The sequence below is a fragment of the Panthera onca genome, chromosome B4, assembly GCF_046562875.1.
Source record: "Panthera onca isolate mPanOnc1 chromosome B4, mPanOnc1 haplotype 2, whole genome shotgun sequence".
Taxonomy (NCBI): domain Eukaryota; kingdom Metazoa; phylum Chordata; class Mammalia; order Carnivora; family Felidae; genus Panthera; species Panthera onca.
In genome coordinates, this window is record NC_138345.1 from 113984937 (window position 1) to 114011311 (window position 26375).

The following is a 26375-nucleotide window of genomic DNA, read 5'->3' on the forward strand; positions in this document are numbered from 1 at the left end:
TTTATGCTAGCCACAAGTGATCACAAATTTATATTTAAAAAACAATTCCATTTGCAATAAAATTGAAAAACAAAGTTTTTAGGATTAAATTTAGCAATAGATATTCAAGATCCCTATTTTAAAAACAACAAAATGTTGACCAGAGATATTAAAGAAGACATAATTATTAGAAATATACTATGTTCACAGATTAGAAGACTCAGTATTGTTAAAACATTAATTCTCTCCCAAAGTGAACTAGAGACTCACTGAAATTCCAATCAAAACCCAATAATTTTATTTGTAGAAATGGACAAGTTAATACTAAAATTTATACGTAAAAAGCAATGAACTTAACCAAGACAACCTTGAAAAAGAATTAAGTTGGAGGGCTGATACAGCCTGATATCAATACCTATACCAAGAAGATACAAAAATCAAAATAGGACGGTATTGATGTCTGGATATCATATAGACACATAGACCAATAAAACAGAATAAAGCCCACAAATAAACTCACATATATTAGGTAAACTGCTTTTGACAAAGGCACCAAAGGCCACTCATTGGAAGAAAAAAGTTTTATCCACAAATGGTACCAGAACAACTTAATGATGTACAGGAAAAAAGGTGATCCTGGACTCCATCTCAGACCTCTAACAAAAAATAAGTTCAACATAGATCCTAGACCTAAATGTAAAAACTAAAACTGTAAAACTTCCAGAAGAAAACATAAGAGAATTCTTCATAAAACCTGGGGATAGGCAGAGGTTTTTTCGAAATGACACAAAACATTAAACATAAAATAAAAATAAATGGCAAATTGAATTCAAGCAAAATTTAAAACTTTTCACTGAAAGACATCACCAAAAAACAAAAAACAAAACAAAACAAAACAAAAAGCTGTTAGGAAAAGTCTTGATAATCTATTTGGTTAACTCACTGGCTATCTGGCAAAGAATAAGAACTTTGCATATATAAAGAACTCCTACAAATCAGTAATAAAAAGACCCAATGGGGAAAAATTTTTTACACTCCACAGTGAAGAAACGCAAATTAAACCCACAATAAGACCCCATTTCATATTCAATAAATAGCTAAAATTAAAGGACCAACAACACCAAATACTAGCAAGGATATGAAGCAATGAAACATTCCCAGTAGAAGTATAAAATGGTACAGCCATTTTGGGAAAAGGTTTCGTAATTTCTCATACAGTTAAACATACATCTACTCCACCACAGCCCTGTACTTTCACAAAAATACTTGTATAAGAACGGATAGCATCTTTATTCATAACACCTAAAAACTGCAAACAACCTAAAAATACTCACCAACAGAAAACAGATAAACAAACTGTAATGCATTCAGTGGAATAATATTCAACTATACAGACAAAACTAAAAATAGTGCATTGAGAAAAAAAAAAAGCCAGTCATAAAAAAAAGAACATACTTGTATGATTTCATTTCAAAAACACACAACATTAATCTATGAAGGCTGAAAACAGAACTGTGGTTTTCTACAAGGTATTGACTAGAAGGGCACCCGAGGAAACTCCATGGGTATGAAAATGTTGTGGGTGGGAGGGCATATTATTACACAGAGTATACACTTACTAAAACTCAAAATTTTATATGTAAGATCTGTGCATTTAACAGTATGTAAATTTTACTTCAATAATTGTTAAAAGGTACACTGATTCTGGTGTTTCCCTTGTGTTCATAAATACGATCTGTCAAGATGTACCACAAAGCTAAAATAAGTCATTTCTTGTAAGAAAGTATACATTCCCTACTTGGTATAGTTCCTCAACACAGAAGCCTGATTGCCCTTGGGTGATATATATAAATACTCCTCTATTTGTTAATTTCAGAGTAATTTATTCAAATCAGTGAACAACTCAAAACAATTGCTTTAACCCAGATAAATGAATACCATATTACTGTTGAAAAGAGACTAGATGACCCAAATTTTCAGTCCTTTCTAGTGAAGGTAAATTTAACCATACTATGATGCTTTTATTTTTCATTCAGTATTAACATCAGATTATAGAACCAATAGGAAAAAACATTTAATAAATCTTCAAGCACTGTGATAGCAAAACTGAAATCCCAAGAGTTTTTTAAAATGTTTGAGAGGGAAAGAGAAAATGGGAACGCACGCACACAAGCACACAAGCACACAAGCACACACACACACACACACACACACACACACACACACACACACACAATGGGGGTGGTGGGCAGAGAGAGAATCCCAAGCAGGTTCTGTCAACGCAGAGCCTCACACAAGGCTTGATCCCACAAACCATGACATCATGACCTGAGCTGAAATCAAGAGTGGCACGCTTAACTGACTGAGCCTCCCAGGCACACCTGAAATCAGAAGATTTTAATACTTAGTTTATAATCCTCTCCCTTAAGTAGTTTAGCTTACATTTCTTTCTCCATTTCAAGTTGTTTACTCAATTCTGTGGCTCTAAGCTCTAAATCTGTATTCAGCTGTCTTTGCAGTTGTAGATCCTGCAAAGCTTGCTCCTTGTTTCCTTTAACTTCAAGAGTATCAGCTTCTAGTTTCTATGAAAGAAACAGAATACAGTAACCATGTTAATGTCAATAATTATCCATTTATTATTAAATATAACATTTTTGTTTATACTCAAATTGGTGTTGACATAACACAGAGTAATAACCATAAAATGTTTATGTTATAACAAAAAACACATTTTCCATTCTGAAGCCACTACTGAGTAAAGGAACTATTTATTTTGGAATCTTTCAGAGGACCTACCAGCAGGCTTTGTACATGACAGGCAGTCACCAAGTTTCTGTTTTTTAAAATTAACTCTAAATAACAGAATAAACAAAATAATTGTGTCTATTGCTAGAGTAAAAGTTATTAAGTACGAAAAAACTAGGTAACAGGTTCATACATAGGCTCATTAACATATATTATCCTTTATATACAGTAAACAACACTGATGTAATTGTAAATATTCAAAACTAAAATGGAGTTGTCATATCATCCTTCTCCTTAGTACCTATTGCCGCTAAATATAAAGACAGCTGAATTCCTGATATTGCACCTTTAAATTCTCGGTTTAGAGACTGTTGTTCCTCACAGTGTAGTTTCTGTCTCATACATATACATATAACTGTGTGCATTTTTACAAATTTGCAAAATCAAACTGTTAAATATAAAGTTTGAATATATAAGAGTAATGCATTTTCTTGCATAGTTGTAATAATTTTGCACCCTAAATATTTTATAAACCAACCTAGGTATCTATAGCTCTTATGCAACTCTTACAATAGATTTTGATGCAACTGTAAAATTTTGTAACAAATAATTACAAAAAACATATGGAATACTCCCTAAAATAATTACCAAATGTTAAAGATCTGATTATCACAAGAGACACTCTCGGTTCTAAACAATTATTTGTAAAAGATACCCAAAAAGAATTCTCATTAGATACTTTTCAGTAAAATCGTTTTTCTGTTCTTTTCAAATTATTACAAAAAGTAATGTGTCATTACTATCATCATTGGCCATAAAGAAAAAGAAACTCATAAATAGAATTAAAAATGTAATTCTTCTTCCATGTTATATTGGCGTGGATATACACATATACATGTACACATCCAATAGTTCTACAGAAGTGTTCTGTTTGTGAAGGTATAATTTACATATATATAGTAATTTGAGAAATCTTTGTTTAATCAATAGTAGATCCCATTTCAAGGACAAAGGACTCAGGTCAAACCCTTGTCTGATAGGTCTACTCATTTAATCTCTTTAGTACATCAACAATTTCACTTGGAGTTGAAGTTAAGAAGCAGTTTACCACAGCATAAACTTATTATTAAACTAAAGACAAAATCCAAAAGATATAAATGTAAAATTCAAAAAGAGAAGAGGTCTGTCATATGTGAAATATATTCTGAAATAAGGAGGGAAGGAGATAGGAATGATGGAACAGAAGAGGCTTCATAACAACAACAATGACAACAAAATGGTAAGTTCCTTGTAATTACAGAGTAAATCCCTGGTTGGTTGTTTTTTTTGAAACATTACAAAGGAACCAGTATAACTGTCATTTGTAAAAGCCACTCATTAATAAAGAAATTAAAATTAAGAATGGAATTCAAAATTAAAACCAGAAAAATTCCGGGTAATTTAAAACTCTATAACACAACTTCACCTTTGTTTGCAAATTTAAAACCTTTGATTCCTTCTAGGTCATCAGTTTCCATTACTACAGTAGCAGAAAATATAAGTAATACACTCAATATCTTTTATACAAACCTTAATTTGACCTTCTAATTCTTCAGTTTTTTGTTCTAAAGAAAGGTGTTTCTCTTTATATTCTTTAAGATGACTTTCCAACTGACTGCAATGTTCTTGCTTATCCTGTAACTTTGCAGTGACTTGATCCAACTGAGTAGTGATCTTATTTAACTCCTATAGAAAAGTACAATTGAAAACTTTGGTAAGGTTTTCTTTCTTGTATTCCCAAATGTTTGATCAAAGTACTACTGAAAACTCTAATTCTATTTAAGAAACTATTTGAAGGTTAAGAAACTATTTGAACTATCAGAAGTTATTTTACTAGTACAAAGGACCTGAACTGAAATTGTACATAGCATGAGATATTAAGTTTATATGCATCACCACTTAACTTTTTCTAGAAAGAGTTATTTTAGGACTCAAAAGATACAATAGAACATTAAATATACTAATAATAAAATAACACTTTTATATTATAATTAAATGTTTTCAATCTTCAAGATGCTATTTTTATGTTGGGATGAGCACTGGGTGTTGTATGGAAATCAATTTGACAATAAATTTCGTATTTAAAAAAAGATGCAATTTTTAAAAATAACATTTAAAAACTATTACAGTGACTACATCTATGAAACTTGTTCATTTGTAATATCTAGAGGCACTGAAAGAATTAAAATCACTAGTAAACCCACCACCCACAGATAATCACTATTAATGTTTTGATAACTTTCCTTTCAGTCTTTTCTGTATGTTTCCATTTTTTAATTTACACTTTTGTTTTTACTTGATTTACTATTGGTATTATTTCTTTTTTTTTTAATATGAACTTTATTGTCAAATTGGTTTCCATACACCCAGTGCTCATCCCAACAGGTGCCCTCTTCAATGCCCATCACCCACTTTCCCCTCCCTCCCACCATCAACCCTCAGTTTATTCTCAGTATTTAAGAGTCTCTTATGGTTCGCCTCCTTCCTTCTCTGTAACTTTCCCCACCCCTTCTCCTCCCCCCACCCCCACGCGCCCCGGTCTTCTATTGAGTTTTTCAGGATCCACATATGAGTGAAAACATATGGTATGTGTCTTTCTCTGCCTGACTTATTTCACTTAGCATAAACTCTCCAGTTCCATCTATGTTGCTACAAAAGACCAGATTTCATTCTTTCTCATTGCCAAGCTGCTAGGAATTTACCCAAGGGATACAGGAGTGCTGATGCATAGGGGCACTTGTATCCCAATGTTTATAGCAGCACTTTCAACAATAGCCAAATTATGGAAAGAGCCTACATGTCCATCAACTGACAAATGGATAAAGAAGTTGTGGTTTATATTTACACTTTTAAAATAGAGGTAGAACCTCGCTTTACATACTACAGGTTTGTAAGCCATACAAAGGTTTTATTATAACCTTTGTTTTTACATAACAATGCATCATGAAATTGTGTCATTATTTTCTAAAATATTGTATTTGACTGCATAAATTCCCATTTTATTGATTCAGACCTTTTATTAGCCAAATGTCCTATTTTAGATTCTTAGATTGCTACTAAACTCTCCGTATGTTATTAACAGAAATGTAAATGGCATCCTAAAAGCTATGATTATTCCCTTAGCATAAACGACTAAAAGTGAGCTAAGGAATATGAAAAACCCTAAAGTTCTTGAAATATATTGGCAAACAGCTCTCCCTATCACCATTAAAAGGTTGAACTTACCTACCACCAGCAACGTATGAAAGTGACTTACTCTTCCTCTTCTACACCATCTCCAATCCTTCCAGTATTAAACAAACACATTTCACCTCAACAAGGGCATACTGTCTTAATTTACAATTGATTGTCTTAATTTACAATTGATTCTTAATCTGAACATTCACTAATATATTTTTGATCATTTACTCTTTTGTAGCTTCATGCAATTCCTATCTGTTTTAAATATCGAAGATATTAATCCTTTGTCGGACATATTTCAGAAAGTGTATTATTCTTTTGCTATGTGCTTTCTAATTTTGTTAGTAATATTTTTGGCAAAAAATTTTTAAACTTTTATGTGATTATTCTTATCAATAATCTTTTCATTACAGTTTCTAGCACTGATCTTGTGATTAGATATTTTCCAGATGTATGTAGCAATGAGTAAAAAGTTGCAAAACATGCATACACAGTAATTCTATGTGCATAAAAGAAAATATTAGTGTGTGTGTGTTATATATGAACATACACACACATATTTGCCCAATGCTTATAGAACTCTGGACAGGTACATACCAAATTTAAGAGCAAACATTCCCTCTAAGAAGGAAAATAGGACTGAAGTTTAGGGTAAATATAGAAAACAAAGCTTTTATTTTGTTAACTTGATATATTACTAGATTGATCAAAAAAAAATTAGGCCAACAACCAGTGTTACCACTCAGATAAAAAGTAAATTTAAAAAATCTCATTTGCTAAAAGGAAAGAAAAATCTATCAGCATTTTGACCTTGGCCCTTAAGTAGGAAGCCTTTATTCTATTAGAAGTATTGAGAAAAGTAACTTATGTATTCCCTGCAGCCCTACTTATTCTTATCCCCAAAATAAAAGAGGAACTCTTACTGCATTGGAATATATGGCGCTCTTTTCCTGCTTCCAAGAGGTAAGTAAATCTAGGTCATGGCCCAGATTACCTACTAAGAACAGGTGTGAGAGTCTGTCTCCCTTTACCAATCATTGGCACTTGATGCAATGAAGCAACAATTCAACAATTAGGAACAGATATTTCAGCTGCACACCTTAGTCAACACTAAGGACTAATACAAAATTAAGAAGCCCAACCATGCTTACACACCAATTGCACTTTATCAAAAACAAAAATGATATTTTTATCTTCATCTGTCTGACTCCTGCATCTAGAACTGGTTCTGAACTCAGGCAGAAATTAAGGGGAAAAAACAAGTAGATCACAATATTAATAAAATTGAGTATCACTTTCATACATGTTTGCAATTAATTTATCTACCAAAACATTAGGTTATGGGATGAGACTGTATCACGTTCACCTACCTGCTGTTTATCTTGTAATGCATTTTGGGCTGTGTCCAAATGATTCTGAAGATCTGCTCTTTGAGCAGTTTTTGCTGCTTCTGCTGATAGCAATAATTCAGTTTTGGCTTTAATCTGTAACAAAATTTGCCAGTCATTTAATGTGTATTTATTTCTTGATTTTCTCTTGCTTCAACATGCATTGCTTTTGTCAAATTATTTTAAAAATTAAGCCCTTTGTCAAAAAAAAAAAAATAAGGATTTAGACACTGAAAAATAAGTATGTAATAATCCCAAAACAGGAATGAACATGGGAGAAAAGACTCCTAACAATGTTTGGACAAATGATGAGATTTATTATGATATATATGATGATATATATGTCCCTATATGACACCAAAACACTTCTCCCTCTTTTAAACTGGACTTCCAAATATTGGGTTATCATGTAACCCACCTAACAAATATTTATATTTTAATTAGAAAGAAATGTGTATCTTCTTCCTCCAAGTTAATATGCATGCCTGTTATTTTATATTTCTTACTTTCAATAGAATTGTTTTCCTAAAATAAAATCAAGGCTTAGATATGTTTCTATAACTTTCTCTACTTTAGTGTAGAATAGGAAACCAACGATGACAATGGAAAAAGAAACACGTTTTAATTCCCACCCCGACACTGATGCATTGAACGTGAATTCTGTACTGGCCTCTGAAAGAAGGTTATTAAAAATATATAATGGTAGCACATAAAAGTATTTTTTTTAACCTAACCTTTAAAGTAAAATTTAAAAATCAAAGTCAAAAAGTGTTTAACATAGAAATCTAATGGTGTAATATCAAATGACTGAATTTCAAAAACAATAATAAGGACTTCATGGAAAAAAAAAGAAAAGCAAAAGGCTCTGGTGGTTTCAGAAGGTGTAGTTTGCCAGAAGAGATAAAGAGGGAAAAAGGCAAACAGGAAAGCTAAACAAACTGTCTAGATAGCACCTTTATTTAATTCTTGTTCCCAAGGTTTTTCCACTACTAAGTAAAGCAGAGAGTGAGAGAGAGGTCAGAGATTAGGGGGAGAGAGACAAAGAGACAGGGAGACAGAAAGAGAGACGGAAAGACAGAGACACAGGGAGAAACAGAATTTAAAACATTTGATGGCCTCAGGGAAATACGAATCAAAACCACAATGAGATACCACCTCACACCTGTCAGAATGCCTAACACTAACAACTCAGGCAACAACAGATGTTGGTGAGGATGCGGAGAAAGAGGAACCCTTTTGCACTGCTGGCGGGAATGCAAACTGGTGCAGCCACTCTGGAAAACAATATGGAAGTCCCTCAAAAAATGAAAAACTACCCAATGAGCCAGCAATTACACTACTAGGTACTTATACAAAGAATATAGGAGTGCTGATTCAAAGGGGCAAATGCACCCCAATGCTTACAGTAGCACTATCGACAAGAGCCAAAGTACGGAAAGAGCCCAAATGTCCATCGATGGATGAATGGATAAAGAAGATGTGGGATATATATATAGATATCTATCTATATATATGTAGATATCTATAATGGAATATTACTCGGCAATCTAACAGAATGAAATCTTGCCATTTGCAACAATGTGGATGGAACTAGAGTACACTATGTTAAGCGAAATTAAGTCAGAGAAAGACAAATATATGATTTCACTCATATGTGGAATTTAAGAAACAAAACAGGAACACAGGAGAAGGGAAGGAAACATAAGATAAAAACAGAGAGAGATAGGGGCGCCTGGGTGGCTCAGTCGGTTGAGCATCCAACTTTGGCTCAGGTCATAATCTCAACTCAACATTCTGGAGTTCGAGTCCCACATCGGGCTCTGTGCTGACAGCTCAGAGCCTGGAGCCTGTTTCAGATTCTGTGTCTCCCTCTCTGTCTCTGTTCCTCCCCTGCTTGTGCTCTCTTTGTCTCAAAAATAAATAAATATTAAAATTAAAAAAATTAAAAAAATAAAAAATACGGAGACAAACCTTATATAAGAGACTCTTAAATACAGAGAACAACTGAGGGTTGATGACAGGGTGTTGGGTGGAGGGATGGGCTAAATGGGTGATGGGAATTAAGGAGGGCACTTATTGGTATGAACACTGGATGTTATATGTAAGTGATGAATCATTAAATTCTATTCCTGAAATCATTATTACACTATATGTTAACTAACTTGGATTTGAATTAAAAAAAAATCTACAGTCTTAAATTTTTGATGGCCTACAATTGGTGTTTTATTCAGAAAAACTCACATTAAATTGAATAATTCAAAATTACCTGTATGTCAAGCTGGGAGACCTTCTCCTTGCTCTCATTTAATTGACTACTTAATTCATTGACACTAGTTTCTAAGGAAAGGACACGGTCTTGTGCAGCTCTAAGATGTGCCTTCTGCTCTTGCACTTGGTCATGCAAATTCTCCTGGGCTTGTTTATGGCTTTCTGACTGATTCTTCAGCTTCTCTGTTAGTTGAGTTACCTATTGTACAAGGAAGACTAATTATGAAGGTCACAAATGATATAAGAAGAATTAAAAAAAAAAAAAAACAAATTTAAGGACCATGAGAGTATTAAAGTGCTCTATAAGTTATCTCATATTTTTAAGAAAATTTATTCATCTTTCCACAAATAAGTAAATAATCTTTCAAAATCATAAGAAAACACCAATTCAATTTTTAAAACTATCTCTACTGAGCTAGAATTTACATGAAATAAAATTCACCTAGTTTAATTGCACAGCTTGAGGAGATTTGACAAATATATACACTCACTTAACCATTGCCACAATCAGATAGAGAACAATCAGATAGAGAACCCCAAAAGGTTTACTCATGCCCCTTTGCAGTCAGTACTCTCCACTCATCTCTAGCCCCAGACAATCATGGATATAATTAATAAGGGTTCCTTATATATTCTTAGTATTTCTGAATTGTCAGATATGTGTATTTCAAGTATTTTCTCCCACTCTGTCTTGACTTTTATTTTTGTAACAGTATCCTTTGAAGGGTAAACAATTCTAATTTAGATGAAATCCAATTCATCTAATGTCTCTTTGGTGCACCTTGATTGGAATTCAATGAGTTTCTTGAATCTGTGCGTTCATATTTTTAATCACATTTAAATTTTTTTCAGCCATTATTTCAATAAATATTTTTCCCCTCCCCACTTTTCTGTCACACCAATTATATGTATGTTAGATTACATGATCTTGTCCCACAGGTCACTAAAGCATAGTTTTTTTGGTTTTTAGCCCAGTCTTTTTTCTCTCTGTGCTTCCTTTTGGACAGTTTCAATTGCCTTGTCTTAATGTTCACTTTTGTTTTCTATTTGGTTGATTAAGCACATCCAATGAGATTTTAATTCCATATATAGAGAGAAAAGTTCTATTTCTTTTTTTTTAATCATTCCCACTTCTATTTCCATTATAGTTTTTCCTTTACAACCATAAGCATATTTTAAGAGCCATACACGTTTTCTTCTTTGAATGTCTAGAAAGTTTTGATATTTATGGAAACAAATCTTGACTTTGTCGCCTTCTTTCAAAAATGCTTAATTTTGTCCCAGCAGGCAGTTAACCCACATATGGCTCAGCTGGATCCTCTGAGGCTTGTTTTCATGCTTTGTTAAGTCAGGTGTACACCAGCTTTTACCCTAGGGGCTGGTTTACCTTTATCCCAAGGTGTGACATTTCCGGGGTTTCTACTAAATGGCCCCAAAGTGCTCAATCACGTCTTTGTGCTCTTGCATAAACATCTCCAAGCTCTGATAATTTTTCAGTTTGCAACTCCTAACAATTGTTCATTGCCTGGCCACATGAAATCCCACATAAGAATGCAAAGTTTAGCAGTCAGCTGAAGGCTTAAGTTGATCCCTATGCAGATTTTTAGAGCTTCTTCTCTCCACTGTTCCCTCCCCTCTGATATTCTGCCCCACAATTTGAGGTTCCTCAACCTTCCTAAACTTTAATCTCTTAGTACTTTGTTCAGTGAGACCACTGTGCTTTCCTTGGATTCCCCCAACCTACACCAGTCTGGAAAATGCCTCTGGGTTACCAGAAGTTGGAATGGTCAAAAGGTTCACTTCCCTTGCTTCTCTTCTCTCAGGAATCAAACCCCTGCATTGCTTGTTGTACAGTATCTGAAAATAGTGACTTGATACTTTTTTTTTCTTTTCTAGTTGTTTATGGTGAGAGGACAAAATAGGTATCAGTTACTTCAACATGGCCAGAAGCACAAATAACATAGATTTATTTTTATTTATTATTTTAAAAAGAATTCGAGGAGTGCCTGGGTGGCTCAGTTGGTTAAGTGTCCAACTCTTGGTTTCACTCAGGTCATGATCTCATGGTTTCTGGGTTCAAGCCTCTCACCAGGCTCTGCACTGACAGTGTGGAGCCTGCTTGAGATTCTCATTCTCTCCCTCTCTCTGCCTCTCCCCAGCTTGCGCTCTCTCTCAAAATAAATAAACTTTAAAAATAAAATAAATAAATAAATAAAATTAGAAAAGTGGTTGTTACTTACTGATATTTTGTTTTACTATTTTCTCATTTAGATAATTATAACTCTGTTACTGGGCAATTCTTCCAAAAAAGCAACTATAAATTCTTTCAGTTTGAAAATGGATTAAGCCAAATTTTGTTAAGTTTCTCTTAAGCTACATATGAGCAACTTATCAAAATTATTATTAGCTATGTGTTCCAAAGACATAATTACCAAAATATAAGTAACTAGTAAGCCTGCATATTAACCAATACATAGTAATAACTAGCAGTTGATTAGTGCTTTTAGTTTATAAATATAATTTATTATTCTTTTTTTTTCAAAACATCACAAAATGCCATGAGGCAAGTATGTATTATTAACACCATCTCTATCTTTCTAATGAGCTAACAAGATGAAATTACTTGCTTGTGGTCACACAGGTAGTAGGTTATATACTGGGACATGAACTGAGATCTTTGTCAAATCATGCTAACTTACTTTTACTACAATAGCAACCCATCTCTAAGGTAAATTGGATGGTATTTGTCAAAAAAAACATAATATTTAAAAAGTACTAATAATAACCAGAATGAAGAGGCATTTAAATAAAGTACTTAGCAATATTTAGAAAGATAAAAGTGAGTTTTAGAAACAGAACACATTTGGGGCACCTGGGTGGCTCAGTTGGTTAAGTGTCCAAGTCTTGATTTCAGCTCAGGTCATGATTTCCTGGTTCATGAGTTTGAGCCCCACATCAGACTCTATGCTGATGGCGCAGAGCCTGCTTGAGATTCTCTCTCTCTCCCTCTCTCTCTCTGTCTGCACCTCCTGTGCTCATGCACACTCTCTCTCTCAAAATAAATAAATTTAAAAAGAAAAACAAACAAAAATAGAAATAGAACACATTCGACAGGCTTACTTGTTCCTGTAATGTATGGTTTTTTTCTTGTAACTGGTTGAGAACAGCAGTCTCTCCTTCACCAGCCTGAATTTTTGCATAAAGATCTTCTCTTTCTTTTTCTAGTAAGGAAATATTTTCTTTACTCTTCTGTAATAAGGCTTCAAGGTTCTGGATCTTCTGGTCCTTATCGCCAATTTGACGTAGTACTTGTTCTAAATCATTCTGTAAAGAAGTGAAAACTACTACCTTAACGATAGAGAACTTGAAAAGTTATTCCTCAAACAGAAAATGACTGATAATACATTTTACAACTCAAATTCTGAGTCTTACGTCTTTTCCTACTCGTTACATTTTAACACAGCAAACTTAAGTAATTAGAACTATGTATTTAATAATATAAATCTATATTATCAATAGTAAACTAGAATTTAACCCCCCCCAAACCTTCAATTAACCACATTCTTACTCTAACACTCTGACCTCATTGCCCAGTACCCTCTTGTTTAATCCATTTCAGACACATGGGACTCTCCTTATTCCTTCATCACACCAGGAACACTCCCACCTCAGGGCCTCTGAACTCACTGTTTCTTCTGTCTAGAATACCTCTCCCACAAGGTCACATGGCTCATTCCCTCTCCTTCAAATGTTTGTTCAAGGGATGCCTGGGTGGCTCAGTTGGTTAAGCATCCAGTTCTTGATCTTGGCTCAGGTCATGATCTCATGATCCATTGGATCAAGTCCCATTGACAGCGCAGAGCCTGCTTGGGATCCTCTCTCTCCCTCTCTCTCAGCCCCTCCCTGACTAGTGCACATTCTCTATCAAAAAAATAAATTAATTAATTCACAAATAAAAAAATGTTTGTTCAAATGACACCTACTCAATCAGGCCTATCCTGACCATTACATTTAAAATTGCAGCCTTTCCCAATATTCCTTCTCCTGAATATTTTATTTCTTTCCATTGCACTTATCTTTTAACACAATAAATTATTTATTTATTTTTCATGTTTATCTGCTTCCCTCCACCTCACTAGAATATATGCTCCACAAAGGTTAGGATTTTTGTCTGTTTTATTCGTTGATGTATCCAAGACACAAATGTTCTACAATGTTTGTTGAATGAACAGAAAAATAAAGGATTGCACTCTAACACACACATACTCATGAAGGCTCACTTCAATACCCCAAGAGGAATCTTCTATCGATACATCAAGGGATCCCTCTTCTTTTACTTTACCGAGGGTCTTAGTGTTACACAGAGCACGGTGTATTAGCCCACATCCAGAACAATGTCCATTAATATTCTGGAGCTATCCGACCCACATTCTTTGGCTCTGCCTCACTTCTCCCCAGAACCAGGTCCTAACAAGCCCTTCCACAAACCTTATACCCCATACCACCTTGCTCGGACAGAGTCAGCAACCACCTGGTACTGGTACTCTCCAAAATTTGCACCAATATTACACTATTTGAGATCACTTTCAAACATGTTTTCTCATCTAAGTTTCAGTCACAAAATGATGAAAGGCAACCTACCTCTCTGCTCTCATTCTCTACTCCTGCCACTAATGACCCTCTTCTCCACATCCCACTCATCTTCTGGAACCACAGTTCCAGGCCTAAGTTTTGTTTCCAGAACAGTCAGAACTGAAATTTTTAGTTCACCCTTTATAGATGCTGATTCCCCTTCAACACTCTCAGATACGTAAGGACCATTCTGCTGGGCAAGCAGGGGAGGTTGACTTCTTCCTGGTTTTTCACCACCATAACTCTCCCCCTCATGTAAAAGCTTCATGCTGCTTTGGGAAGTATGTCGTTCATTTATTCTAGCTTCTATTCTGTGTTGCTATTATCTATAAATCCCTACCTCATTCACTGAAGACTTGAGACCTGATTTAGTCTTTCTCTCAATCCCAATTTCTGCCAATTTCCTGGGAAATACAAAATACACAAAGAATTAAGAGCACAGCCTCAACAGTCATATCATCTTAATTCCTGGACCTCATTCTATTCACTCACTCACATGTACGATCTTGTAATCACTTGAAATTGTTCCAGATGAAAAATCTCAACTGTCCTACTCTGTGACCACAACTTCCTGACCATCTTCCAATTTCATGACCTCATTTCTGTTCTTCAATGCAATGCCAAAGAGACACTGACCTCAATTTTCTTCTGACTTATATAGCACATGCCTCATTTCTCTTCCTGAACCTCATACATGGATATGAACTAACTTAACTATCCTCTCAACTATTCAACATTCTCCATTTCCTTTCACCTACAAATTCCCCACACAGCCACCCTAAAAAAGCCCAATCCTAGATCAGTGTTGCAATCTTCTTACTCCACACCTTCATTTCTAAGAACTGTTAGAGCAAAATCATAAACCTTCAGAGATTGGTGCCACTACAAAGTTCTAGATCGCAGCCTCCATTATATACTTAAAATCATCTTGTCAATCCTTTCACTTGAGTAAGATTCTTACCCTCAAACATTCCCCTCAATAACTATTTAAAAGCTTCAAGGGGCACCTGGGTGGCTCAGTCAGTTAAGCATTCGACTTCAGCTCATGTCATGATCTTGCAGATCGTGAGTTTGAGCCCTGCACTAGACTCTGCACTGGTGGTGTTGAGCCTGCTTGGGATTATCTCTCTCTTTCTCTCTTGTCCCCTTCACCACTTTCACTCTCCCTTTCAAAATAAATAAATAAAATAAAAAATAAAATAAATAAAATAAAATCTTCAATATTCTCTCTAGATTTTTAATCTCTGCCTGCCTTCCATTCAACTATCTCCAACTTTATCCATAAAAAACAAAGGGAGGGAGAGGGTATCTTCAGGGAAGATGCACCTTGATTTTTCACTCTCTTATCTATAAAGATAGACAACAGACAGATAAATCCATATTTAGTCTTTTCCTCAAGCTTCAAAGAATATCCTTCAGAGAATAAGTTCAAATTTACCACCACCCACTGTATCAATGACCTCACAGCTTATCAATACCCTATTCCTTCAGTCACCTCTCCTTCAATATCTTCAAATGACTCCCTCTCTCCCAGACTGTCCCAGACTATAAACATGTTCAGGTATCTCTTGTTTTCAAAAACTTCGCAGACCAAGCCCCACTCACTACTGTTCAGTCTTTATACAATTCGTATTTAAATTTCAAAAGGAATTCAAATTTACTTTTGCAAATCTCTCATTTACTCATCAAAAATCAGCCTTTCATCTCTATCACTTTATTGCAATTATGTTTAGCAAGAATATGTAAGAATATTATATAAGAATCCTTCATATATATAAGAATATGTATTTATAATAAATAATTATAGCTTAATATCATGGACATTTTTCACTTATCATACTTGGCATCCCTACGACACATGCACATTTGAAGTTGCTGATTAATCTGAAATTTTGACTCTCCCCATTCCTTTGGCTTCCACTTGGCAGGTTCTCCTTAATTACACTGATCATGCTCTTCCTTTGGGGTACGCTTCCTCCAATCATCCATCCTGTTAGGTGCTAATGTTTCCCAGAAGTCTTGTGTTACCAGTTGTCTATTCTCCTCATTACACTCCCTCCCTGGCTGATCACATCTATTCTAATAATTCCATTTACCCCATATATACTGTGATGTTTCTCACAGCTTTAAATGAATATATACCACAGGTACCTCAACAACATCCAATATTGAACTCACAACGCTGCCCAATGAAATGGCCATTTGTCTCAGATGCACTAACAAAGTTGATGACACCTCCATTTACCATGTACTCAGTGTTACCACTCTGGAAGTCATTTACTTTCTTTCTCATTCCCTGCAACTATTAAGTCCTACTTTTTTTCTTTTTTTTTTTTTTTTTTACTGCCCAGGTATTATTCATATTTGCCCTATAACATCTTTAACAATTGTTTGAACTAAGGCCATTATTATTTTTCATCTAAACTACTGCATATATTAGTCTTTTAACTGATCTCCTGCTTCAGAATATTCACTCTGAAATCCACCTTTCGCACAACCACAGGAATAACTTATTTAAAAATCAAATCTGGGGGGTGCCTGAGTGGCTCAGTCAGTTAAGTGTCTGACTCTTGTTTTCGGCTCAGGTCATGATCTCATGGTTTGTAAGTTCGAGCCTCACACAGGGTTCAGTGCTGATGGTGCGGAGCCTGCTTGGGATTCTCTCCCTCTCTTTCTGCCCCTTCCCTACACTCTGTCTCTCTCTAAATACTTAAAAAACAATAATCAAATCTGGCTATGGCACTTCTCTCAGGACGTTCAATACTTTTCTGTCTTCAAGGACAAATGTCACACAAGACCTTCTATAAACTCACCCATGTCTAATGCTCTGGTCTCTTCTCCAATCTCAGTTTAGTTCATATCAGCTTCACTATCCTTGCCCTTTTAACTCCTTGATTCGGAGTATAATCTTTACTATCACCATCTTCACAACCCAGGAACATCTGCACATGCTCTGCAACTCAAATTGTCACTTTTAAGAAGTTTCCAATGACGGCTCTTTTCCAGACTGAGTTAGATAACTGTCCTCTGTGCTACCATAATAATTTTATACACATATATACACCTGGAACGACACTGATTCTACCTCTTTAATTAGTTTTTAGGACTTCTGAAATTTCCATAATGAGAGACTTTGCCTGGTCTCTTTGTCATCCTTTTCTTATTCTTCTTCCCCAGGGAATGGGGAATTCAATTTAACCAACTGAAAGTCTGGAATAAGAAACTAAGCATGTTTTGCAGAAGAATGAACCTGGACCACTTTCTTACACCATGCACAATAATAAACTCAAAGTGGATGAAAGACCTAAACATAAGACAGGAAGCCATCAAAATCCTTGAGGAGAAAGCAGGCAAAAACCTCTTTGATCTTGGCCACAGCAACTTCTTACCCAACATGTCTCCGGAGGCAAGGGAAACAAAAGCAACAATGAACTACTGGGACCTCATCAAAATAAAAAAGCTTCTGCACAGCAAAGGAAACAATCAGCAAAACTAAAAGGCAAGCGGTGGAATGGGAGAAGAAATTTGCAAATGACATATCAGATAAAGGTTAGTATCCAAAATCTATGAAGAACTTATCAAACTCAACACCCAACAAACAAATAATCCAGTGAAGAAATGGGCAAAAGACACAAATAGACACTTCTCCAAAGAAGACATCCAGATGGCCAAGCGACACACGAAAAAATGCTCAACATTACTCACCATCAGGGATATACAAATCAAAACCACAATGAGATACCACCTTACACCTATCAGAATGGCTAACATTAACAACTCGGGCAACAACAGATGTTGGCGAGGATATGGAGAAAGAGGATCTCTTTTGCACTGTTGGTGGGAATGTAAGCTGGTGCAGCCACTCTGGAAAACAGTATGGAGGTTCCTCAAAAAACTAAAAATAGAACTACCCTATGACCCAGCAATTGCACTCCTAGGCAGGGACACATGCACCCGCATGTTTATAACAGCATTATCCACAATAGCCAAAGTATGGAAAGAGCCCAAATGTCCATTGATGGATGAATGGATAAAGAAGAGGTGGTAAATATATATACAATGGAGTACGACTTGGCAATCAAAAAGAATGCAATCTTGCCATTTGCAACTACATGGATGGAACTGGAGGGTATTATGCTAAGTGAAATTAGTCAGAGAAAGACAAAAATCCTATGACTTCACTCATATGAGGACTTTAAGGGACAAAACATGAACATAAGGAAAGGGAAACAAAAATAATATAAAAACAGGGAGGGGACAAAACAGAAGAGACTCATAAATATGGAGAACAAACTGAGGGTTACTGGAGAGGTTGTGGGAGGGGGGGCAGGCTAAATGGGTAAGGGGCACTAAGGAATCTACTCCTGAAATCATTGTTGCACTACATGCTAATTTGGATGTAAATTTTTAAAAATAAAAAATTAAATAAATAAATAAATAAATGGAAAGAAAGAAAGAAATAAGGAAAGAAAGAAAGAAAGAAAGAAAGAAAGAAAGAAAGAAAGAAAGAAGCTAAGCATGTTTAATTCAGCCCCTTCCTTTCCCCTCAGTCTAAGAGACAACCTGCCTATAAGAAGTTAAAAGCCTGTCATTTCCAGCTTTGTCTGTCACTGGATGAATAAATTTAATTCTGGGGCACACTATAAAAAAGCACACTTGGGGGGCGCCTGGGTGGCTCAGTCGGTTAAGCGTCTGACTTCGGCTCAGGTCATGATCTCACGGTCCGTGAGTTCGAGCCCCGCGTTGGGCTCTGTGCTGACCGCTCAGAGCCTGGAGCCTGTTTCAGATTCTGTGTGTGTCTCCCTCTCTCTCTGCCCCTCTCCTGTTCATGCTCTGTCTCTGTCTCAAAAATAAATAAACATTAAAAAAAAATTTTTTTTTAAAAAGCACACTTGGGGCTCCTGGGTGGCTCAGTCAGTTAAGCGTCCGATTTCAGCTCATGATATCACAGTTCGTGAGTTCAAGCTCCACATCAGGCTCCATGCTGACAGTGCAAAGCCTGCTTGAGATTCTCTCTTTCTCCCTCTCTCTCTGCCCCACCCCCACTTGTGTGCACCTCTCTCTCTCCCCCTCAAAATAAATGAATAAACTTTAAAAAAAAAGCCCACGGCTGCAGACCTATGCCAAATTCTCTACCTCAGTCTTACTACTCTTTTTCTTTGCTACTCTTTATAGTAAAACTCCTACAGTTATCTACATTCATTGTATCAAACTTCTCTTGCCCCATTTTCTCTTGAACCCCTTACATCAGGCTTCCATTCCTACTTCTCTAAGTTGCTCTTATCAATGTCATCAATGACCTCCATGTTGCCAAATCCAATGGATTCTCAGTCTTCATCTTGCTTGACCTCCATCCTCCTCATTAACCAGGCCAAACTTCTTGAAATCATCCTTGACTTCTCTCTCTATATATCCCACATCAATCTATCAGTAAATGTGTCAGCTTCACTTTTAAAATATATGTAGAATCTGACCATTTCCCATTACTTGCACTGTTTCTACTCTGATCCAAGCCGTATGATTTCTTTATCTGGATCGCTGTAGTTGTTTCATAGCTAATCTCTTTGCTTATAATCACATGTCCCTACAGTCTACTCTCAATACAGCAGCCAGAGTAATCCTGTGAAATTATAAGATCATGTTACTCCTTTGCTCAGAACGCTGCAATGATTTCTCATATCACTCACAGTAAAATCCTCAGAATTATCTACGAGGCTTGACATGTTACTCCTCTGTGATCTCCAGGACTCTGTCACCCTCTCATGTCTCACACCACTCCAGTCACCAGCTTCCCAATAGTCCTTAGACATGTTCCTGCCTCAAGGCTTTTTAATGTATGGATGCTGTTCTCTCTGATATCCACATGCCTCACACTTTCTATTCCTTTGGCTCTTTCATCTTCTCAGAGAGGTCTTCCCTGGCAATCCTATCTCACACTGCAGTCCCACCTACAGCTCCCCAGATAATTTCTAATCTCCGTTCCTTTGTCATCTCCATAGCACTGACTGCCATCTAACACACCACACATTTTGCCTATTTACCTTGGCTATTGTTGGTCCCCCTCACTAAGCTCCATGAGAACAGACAGCTTTGTCTATTTCATTTGCTGTCACGTCCATAAAATCACTTCCTTGGCTAAGAGTAGATATTAATACATATTTGTTTACTGAATAAATGAAAGAACAAGTACATGAATACAATAGTTTTATCTCTATCCATCTGACTCTCATCCCACTCTCCAAACTCAGAAGGGAAAGAGACATCTTACTTATAGCCTCCTTTAAATAACTCCAACATTGTTTCTGTTTACACATCATTAGACTACCATTTTCTAGAAGGCAAGCACGTTGTCTTACCCATCTCTATTTTCAGTGCTTACCACAGTGCCTGACATGTAGTACGCAACAACATTCAATGAATTAATGAAAGACTGAAGGAATAAACAAATGTCAAAAGAGGGCACCCTCTTCCCCTCGCTGTAACAAAACGAAAATTTAACTTCTTTCAATCTTCTAAGCTACGCTATAGAATCTGTATAAATTTAACCTAATCACTTATATTTTCTATGCCTACAATTCCAATGTTCCTATGATGGTTCTAAAGCAGGAAAGACATGACCAACAAATACTAAGTTCTACTGTAGAATATACAAAATGTTCTTTTTTACTGGGCTAACTAAATCAGGAAATTTGTACTTGCTTTAATTTTTCAAATAAGGTACTTTTAAAAATAATAAATAATAAGCAATAATATATTTTGTCTACATAAAGAAATAAAGAAATTTAATAAAATTTAAACATTTTATATAAATAAGTACACTTACAATAGCAAATCTAGTTATAATAATTTTAAAATAGAAAATTTCAACATAGCAATCAAAAGAAAAAGATTTTCTGCTCATCTAGATACTGAAAATTATCAAAACCCTTCAGAGTCAAGTTTTTTGCATTATCCAGTTTTAGTACAACAAAAGAATAATGACCTGGTTAAATCCTGTTTAAAAGGCTAATAATTCAAATAATATTCACCTGAGCTTCTCGAAGTTTTGCTGTAGTGCTTTGCTGAAGAGCTTGTTGTTCTTGATGTTGTTGCTTTGTTTTATCTAATTGATGTTGCAATTCTGTGGAATTTGTTACTTTTTCCTTCAACTTAAAAAAAATGTAGATTGTCAGTTAACAACTTAAAAGCATAATGCTATCATTTGTAAATATCTGGCATTACTTCAATTCTCAAAATTCTCGAGTCTGAAGTAAAAACCTAAATTCAAGGGGGCGCTTGGGTGGCTCAGTCAGTTAAACATCTGACTTTGGCTCACACGGTTCATGGGTTCGAGCGCTGCATTGGGCTATGCTGACAGCTCGGAGTCTGGAGCCTACTTCAGATTCTGTGTCTCCCTCTCTCTCTGCCCCTCCCCACTCACACTCTCTCTCTCTCTCTCTCAAAAAATAAACATTAAAAAAAAAAAAGAAAAAAAACCCCTAAATTCAGACAATACATAAAATCAACTTTAAAAGCAATATCTCATTACTTATAGAATCCTAATCTCATGATTATGAAACTATTCCCTAGGTATTCCTAGGGACTCATCCTAAGAATACAATTCTTTCTCTAGGTTGGCATTCAGTTTGTTATTGCTTTTTTCTATACTAATATGATCAAGGAATTAATTACATACAATTTTTTTGTAGCAACAATCTAAATCACAGTATCAATATTTGTTTTATTTTTTTCCAAAACAATCATAATTATCGCTTATTGGGAAAAAACAGAATCCTCTACCATGTCCAAGATTCTGGGTCTAGAAGAAAATCCTAGCTTGATGAAGCTAGATGTAGCTTGATGCAGCTACAGATTTTAACTCTCATTATTTGTTCAATTTTAGTAAAAGACATAATTTAATGATAACTTTAACCAAATAATACTTACCATTTTTAGCAACCACACCTTTAATTAGAATAGCATTCAATCTTATGCTTTAATTGAAAGTGAAAATCCATAAGTGCAAACTCAAGGTTTACATGCACCAAATATGTGTCATTAATGATCCTCACCAACTGTGTTCATTTTTCACTGTTCTATTGGGATGCTGTCCTTCCTGGGTAGGGAGACTCTTCCCTCCCAGCAGCCTATGAAAGGTTCACTCCCAGAATCTTTCTTGCCTAAAGCTAAAATAGTCTTCTTAACACATTTTAGTTGAGAACTTTAGAGAATATAGTCACAACAAAATGACCCATATATAGTGAATAGGAAGTAGGATGTTTCCAGTGGGGAGAAATAAATGTCACAATTTAAAGTTAAAAAAAATGTCCAATTAAAGCTCCTGACAATAAAAAAATTGAACCATCATGAATATTTAACATGCCTCAAATCTATCAATAAACTTACTAACATAAACTCACTTGAAATGTTAGCTTACCTGTTCTTCTAAACGAGAAAGTTTGAGTTGTAGATCAGCCACTTGTTGTTCTTTATCCATCAACTTTTCACTTGAAAGCTGTCTCTGTTCCTTCAGCCTACCATGAGCTTCACCTAGTTGGCGCTCTGTCTCCAGAAGTTTGCTATGTAACTTTAAAAAAGAAAAAAAAAAAAAAGGTTGTATACTACCTATGTACAAACACACACTCATCACTACCATCTAAACAATGTGTTTTTTTTTTAATCTTAATTTTCATATACTTTGGGGGAACCTAAGATCCAGCTGAATTTTAATCACATGAATTATGATGGATCACATAAAACTGTGATTAAGCATCACAGTTTTGGGGGTTTTTGTTCTCTTAAAAATATAGTGAACCAAAGGCTCTTTTTTGGACTTAAGTATTACAATCACTTGAGGAACTTAAAATAATAAAATGAAATGTAAAAATCAAGACACTCAGGGGCGCCTGGGGTGACACAAGCGGTTAAGCATCCAACTTCGGCTCAGGTCATGATCTCGTGGTTTGTAAGTTCAAGCTCTACGTCGGGCTCTGTCATCTCAGAGCCTGGATGGAGACTGCTTCAGATTCTGTGTCTCCCTCTCTGCCCTCCCCAGCTCATGCTCTGTCTGCCATTCAAAAATAAACATTAAAAAAAAAAATTTTTTTTTTAAATCAAGACAGTCAAGGCACATACAATACTATTCCACAGTATTTTTTTTTTTTTAATTTCATACTGGTTCTTATTTTATCACAGTTATGAACCACCACAATTAACTTCTTACATTTGGGTATTGAATAGAGCACAAACCACTCCCAAATCCTCAAATTGGCACATAATTTCTTTTTTTTTTTTAATTTTTATTTTTGAGAGAGAGAGGGCATGAGTGAAGGAGGGGCAGAAAGAGAAGGGGACAGAGGATCCAAAGCAGGCTCTGCCCTGACAGCAGAGATTGGCACATAATTTTCTAAATAAAAGAGAATAAAGAATATATATTTTTTTAATATTAGGTGGCCCTCATTCATTGACTTTAAAATTACTACCCAGTTAAAACTAATTGAAAGATTTGCCCGGGAGCTAAGAACCATCACTTTCTCAAATTCGTTATTTTCTCTAATACTACCAGAAATAGCAGTCGGTTTCTCTTAGGAGAGGGGGAGTTCTATCAAAAAAAGAAAAAAAGTTTGTATTAATTTCAGAAGAATTACTGCATAAGTGCTGGAAATATAAAACAAAAATGAGCTGTATGATATTTGAAAAAGTTGCAAGACATTTGGCAAGGCTTATACACTATGAGTGCTCCTCCACACCAGCCTCGTAACACATTCATGTGCCTCACTAAAATTAGTAATTAATAAAAAGCATTCTGTACAACTGTTCTCAATCAAAGCTATTCAGGTTAATGGTGAGAGTATTAAGAATCTCTAGCCTTTGTGTCATATTCCTATATATATGCTCTCTACTTGCATATTTCTCCATAAAAATTCATAGTTGGCCAGGAAAAAACAGAAAAGTTTTATCAGAAAAGTGGACACCCACTATTTTCTTATGCTGTGAAACACCCTGACGCTATTAGAATATATTCTATCCTTAATAAGGAAAACCAAAGTCAATTTTTAAAGTAAAACATGTTTCCATCTAACTAAAACAAGAATCAGTACTAAAGAGAATGCATTTATTTTATCTTTGTCCTTAGCCAGCATCCTGACGTCTCTCTTTTGATTCTTCTTGTTAAAATGCAGTGGATTAGCTCTATAAGGTTAAGTACCCAAACTTCCTTCTTATTACAAGAATTAGGCAAAATCCTGATATGTAAAAGGGAGGCCTTCAAAGTAAACTCACATTTCAAGCATCTAATGTGTGTGATCTCTTACAAACAGGCATCACCCATATCTAGTTCTTAAAACTTGTTGAATAGGAATCTCCTGCTGATTAAGAGGTATAAACTTAGTTATAAAATAAGTCACAGAGATGAAAAGTACAGCACAGCAAAGAGTTAATAATAATATTATAGTAACATGGTAGGGTGACAGATGGTGACCACACTCCCCATGGTGAGCATTCAGTAATGTATAAAACTGTCAAATCGCTATGCTGTACGTGCACCAAAAAAATAATATAAAAGGGTCTCCTGATATCATTGTTAATACACAGATAATCAGACTCGTCCCATATAAATTTAGATTTAGTACATTTGAGCTAAAGCCCAGAAATCCATGTTTTCATCACAAGAATCAGATTATACTGAGTTTCAGGAAACTCTTTAGAAAGGACTTACCAAAAAGTAACACTTCAAAAAGCAGCAGTGTTCAATCTCAACTGCATAGTACAATTACAGGGGAAATGTTTAAATATGACAATGCCTAAGACTATGCCAGCCATCAGGAATTAATAGGACCAGGGGTAAGGCCTTGATAATGGTAATTTTTTAAATCTCCCCAGGTGATTCTAATGTGCAGACAGAATTGAGAACCAACCGAATTAAAGAGAACTATTGCTCTGAAGATTTACTAAAGGGGTGAGATAATACTATAAATAACTTTTTCATTCATTATGGCACAATTCCTGGTAAGTCCCTGATCTTTAATTTAAAAATAATCTCAAATCAAGGCTGTCCAATGGTGGGAGTAGGCCAAAATCACTTAAACAATGATGTCTATACTATTTGTATAAACATATTAAAAAAGAAGAGGTTAAATTAAGAGTAAAAATCATATACACTGGAATTATTAATAGAATGGTCTGTTCTAAAGTCACATTTTAAGATATATATACAATCTATAATAAATTCACTTTGTAAACCTATATATAATATATAATTCTTTATTCATTTTACTCCTAACATTTACTATGTGCCAACATTTACTATTCTAAATGTAAATATTAACTAATTTAATCCTTATATATATATATAGCCTTATGAAGAAGATTCCACTATTACTTATTAGAGATGAGGAAACTGAGGCACAAATTAAATAATGTGCCTGGATCACATGGCTTACAAGCCTTAGAAATGGAACCCAGGCAGCTGGTTTCTAAATCCACTATGCTATTCAAGATGTATGTTAGATAATTTTTTAAAATTAAAATGATGACATCTAAGCTTTCAGTTATATAACATCATTATTTGCACATTTGTGGCTACTTAGGAAGTGGTCATAAACCCAAATATGAAGAATACAGGCTGCTGTGTTTTCAGGTCCTTTCATGACAATCACCAGCTATCTACTTTTGTCACTACTGAAATGGGTGCTGAGGATACAATGGAGAGCAAGACAAACCCGATTCATACCTACACTAAGGATATGAAAAAAGGTTTAAGGTAAGATTCATGTCCATTCTTCCAATAAATATTTGCTGAAAGCCCTAAGTATAGAGGCCGACAGTATAAAAAAACAAATTCCTCATATTAAGGAATGTGGGAATTGCATCCAATGGAAAGGCAGACAATATGCAAGTAAACAAAAACTAATTATATAATGTAAAGTGTTCTAAAGAAGAATATAGGGGTGCCTGGGTGGCTTAGTCAGTTGAGCGTCCAACTCTTGATTTTGGCTCAGGTCATGATCTCATGGGTTCACAAGATAAAGCCCCATGGCGGGCTTTGCACTGACAGCCCAGAGCCTGCTTGGGCTTCTCACTCTCCTTCTGTCTCTGCCCTTCTCCCGCTCACACTCTCTTTCTCAGAATAAATACATAAACTTAAAAAAAAAGGGGGGGGGGGGG

The 26375-nt window shown here is 35.3% G+C and overlaps 1 protein-coding gene across 2 annotated transcripts in view; it reads right to left on the bottom strand.

The window, feature by feature from the left end:
- The window catches only part of EEA1 (early endosome antigen 1), a 114674-nt gene that overhangs the window by 29266 nt on the left and 59033 nt on the right, over window positions 1-26375 (bottom strand). For both annotated transcript variants that reach the window (XM_060656787.3, XM_060656786.3), the window contains 7 exons: window positions 22648-22797; window positions 21260-21379; window positions 12720-12923; window positions 9598-9798; window positions 7314-7427; window positions 4294-4449; window positions 2422-2561 (listed from right to left, as the gene is read on the bottom strand). In XM_060656787.3, the coding sequence (XP_060512770.1) occupies window positions 2422-2561; window positions 4294-4449; window positions 7314-7427; window positions 9598-9798; window positions 12720-12923; window positions 21260-21379; window positions 22648-22797 (1085 nt within the window). The remainder of the gene's footprint in view (window positions 1-2421; window positions 2562-4293; window positions 4450-7313; window positions 7428-9597; window positions 9799-12719; window positions 12924-21259; window positions 21380-22647; window positions 22798-26375) is intronic.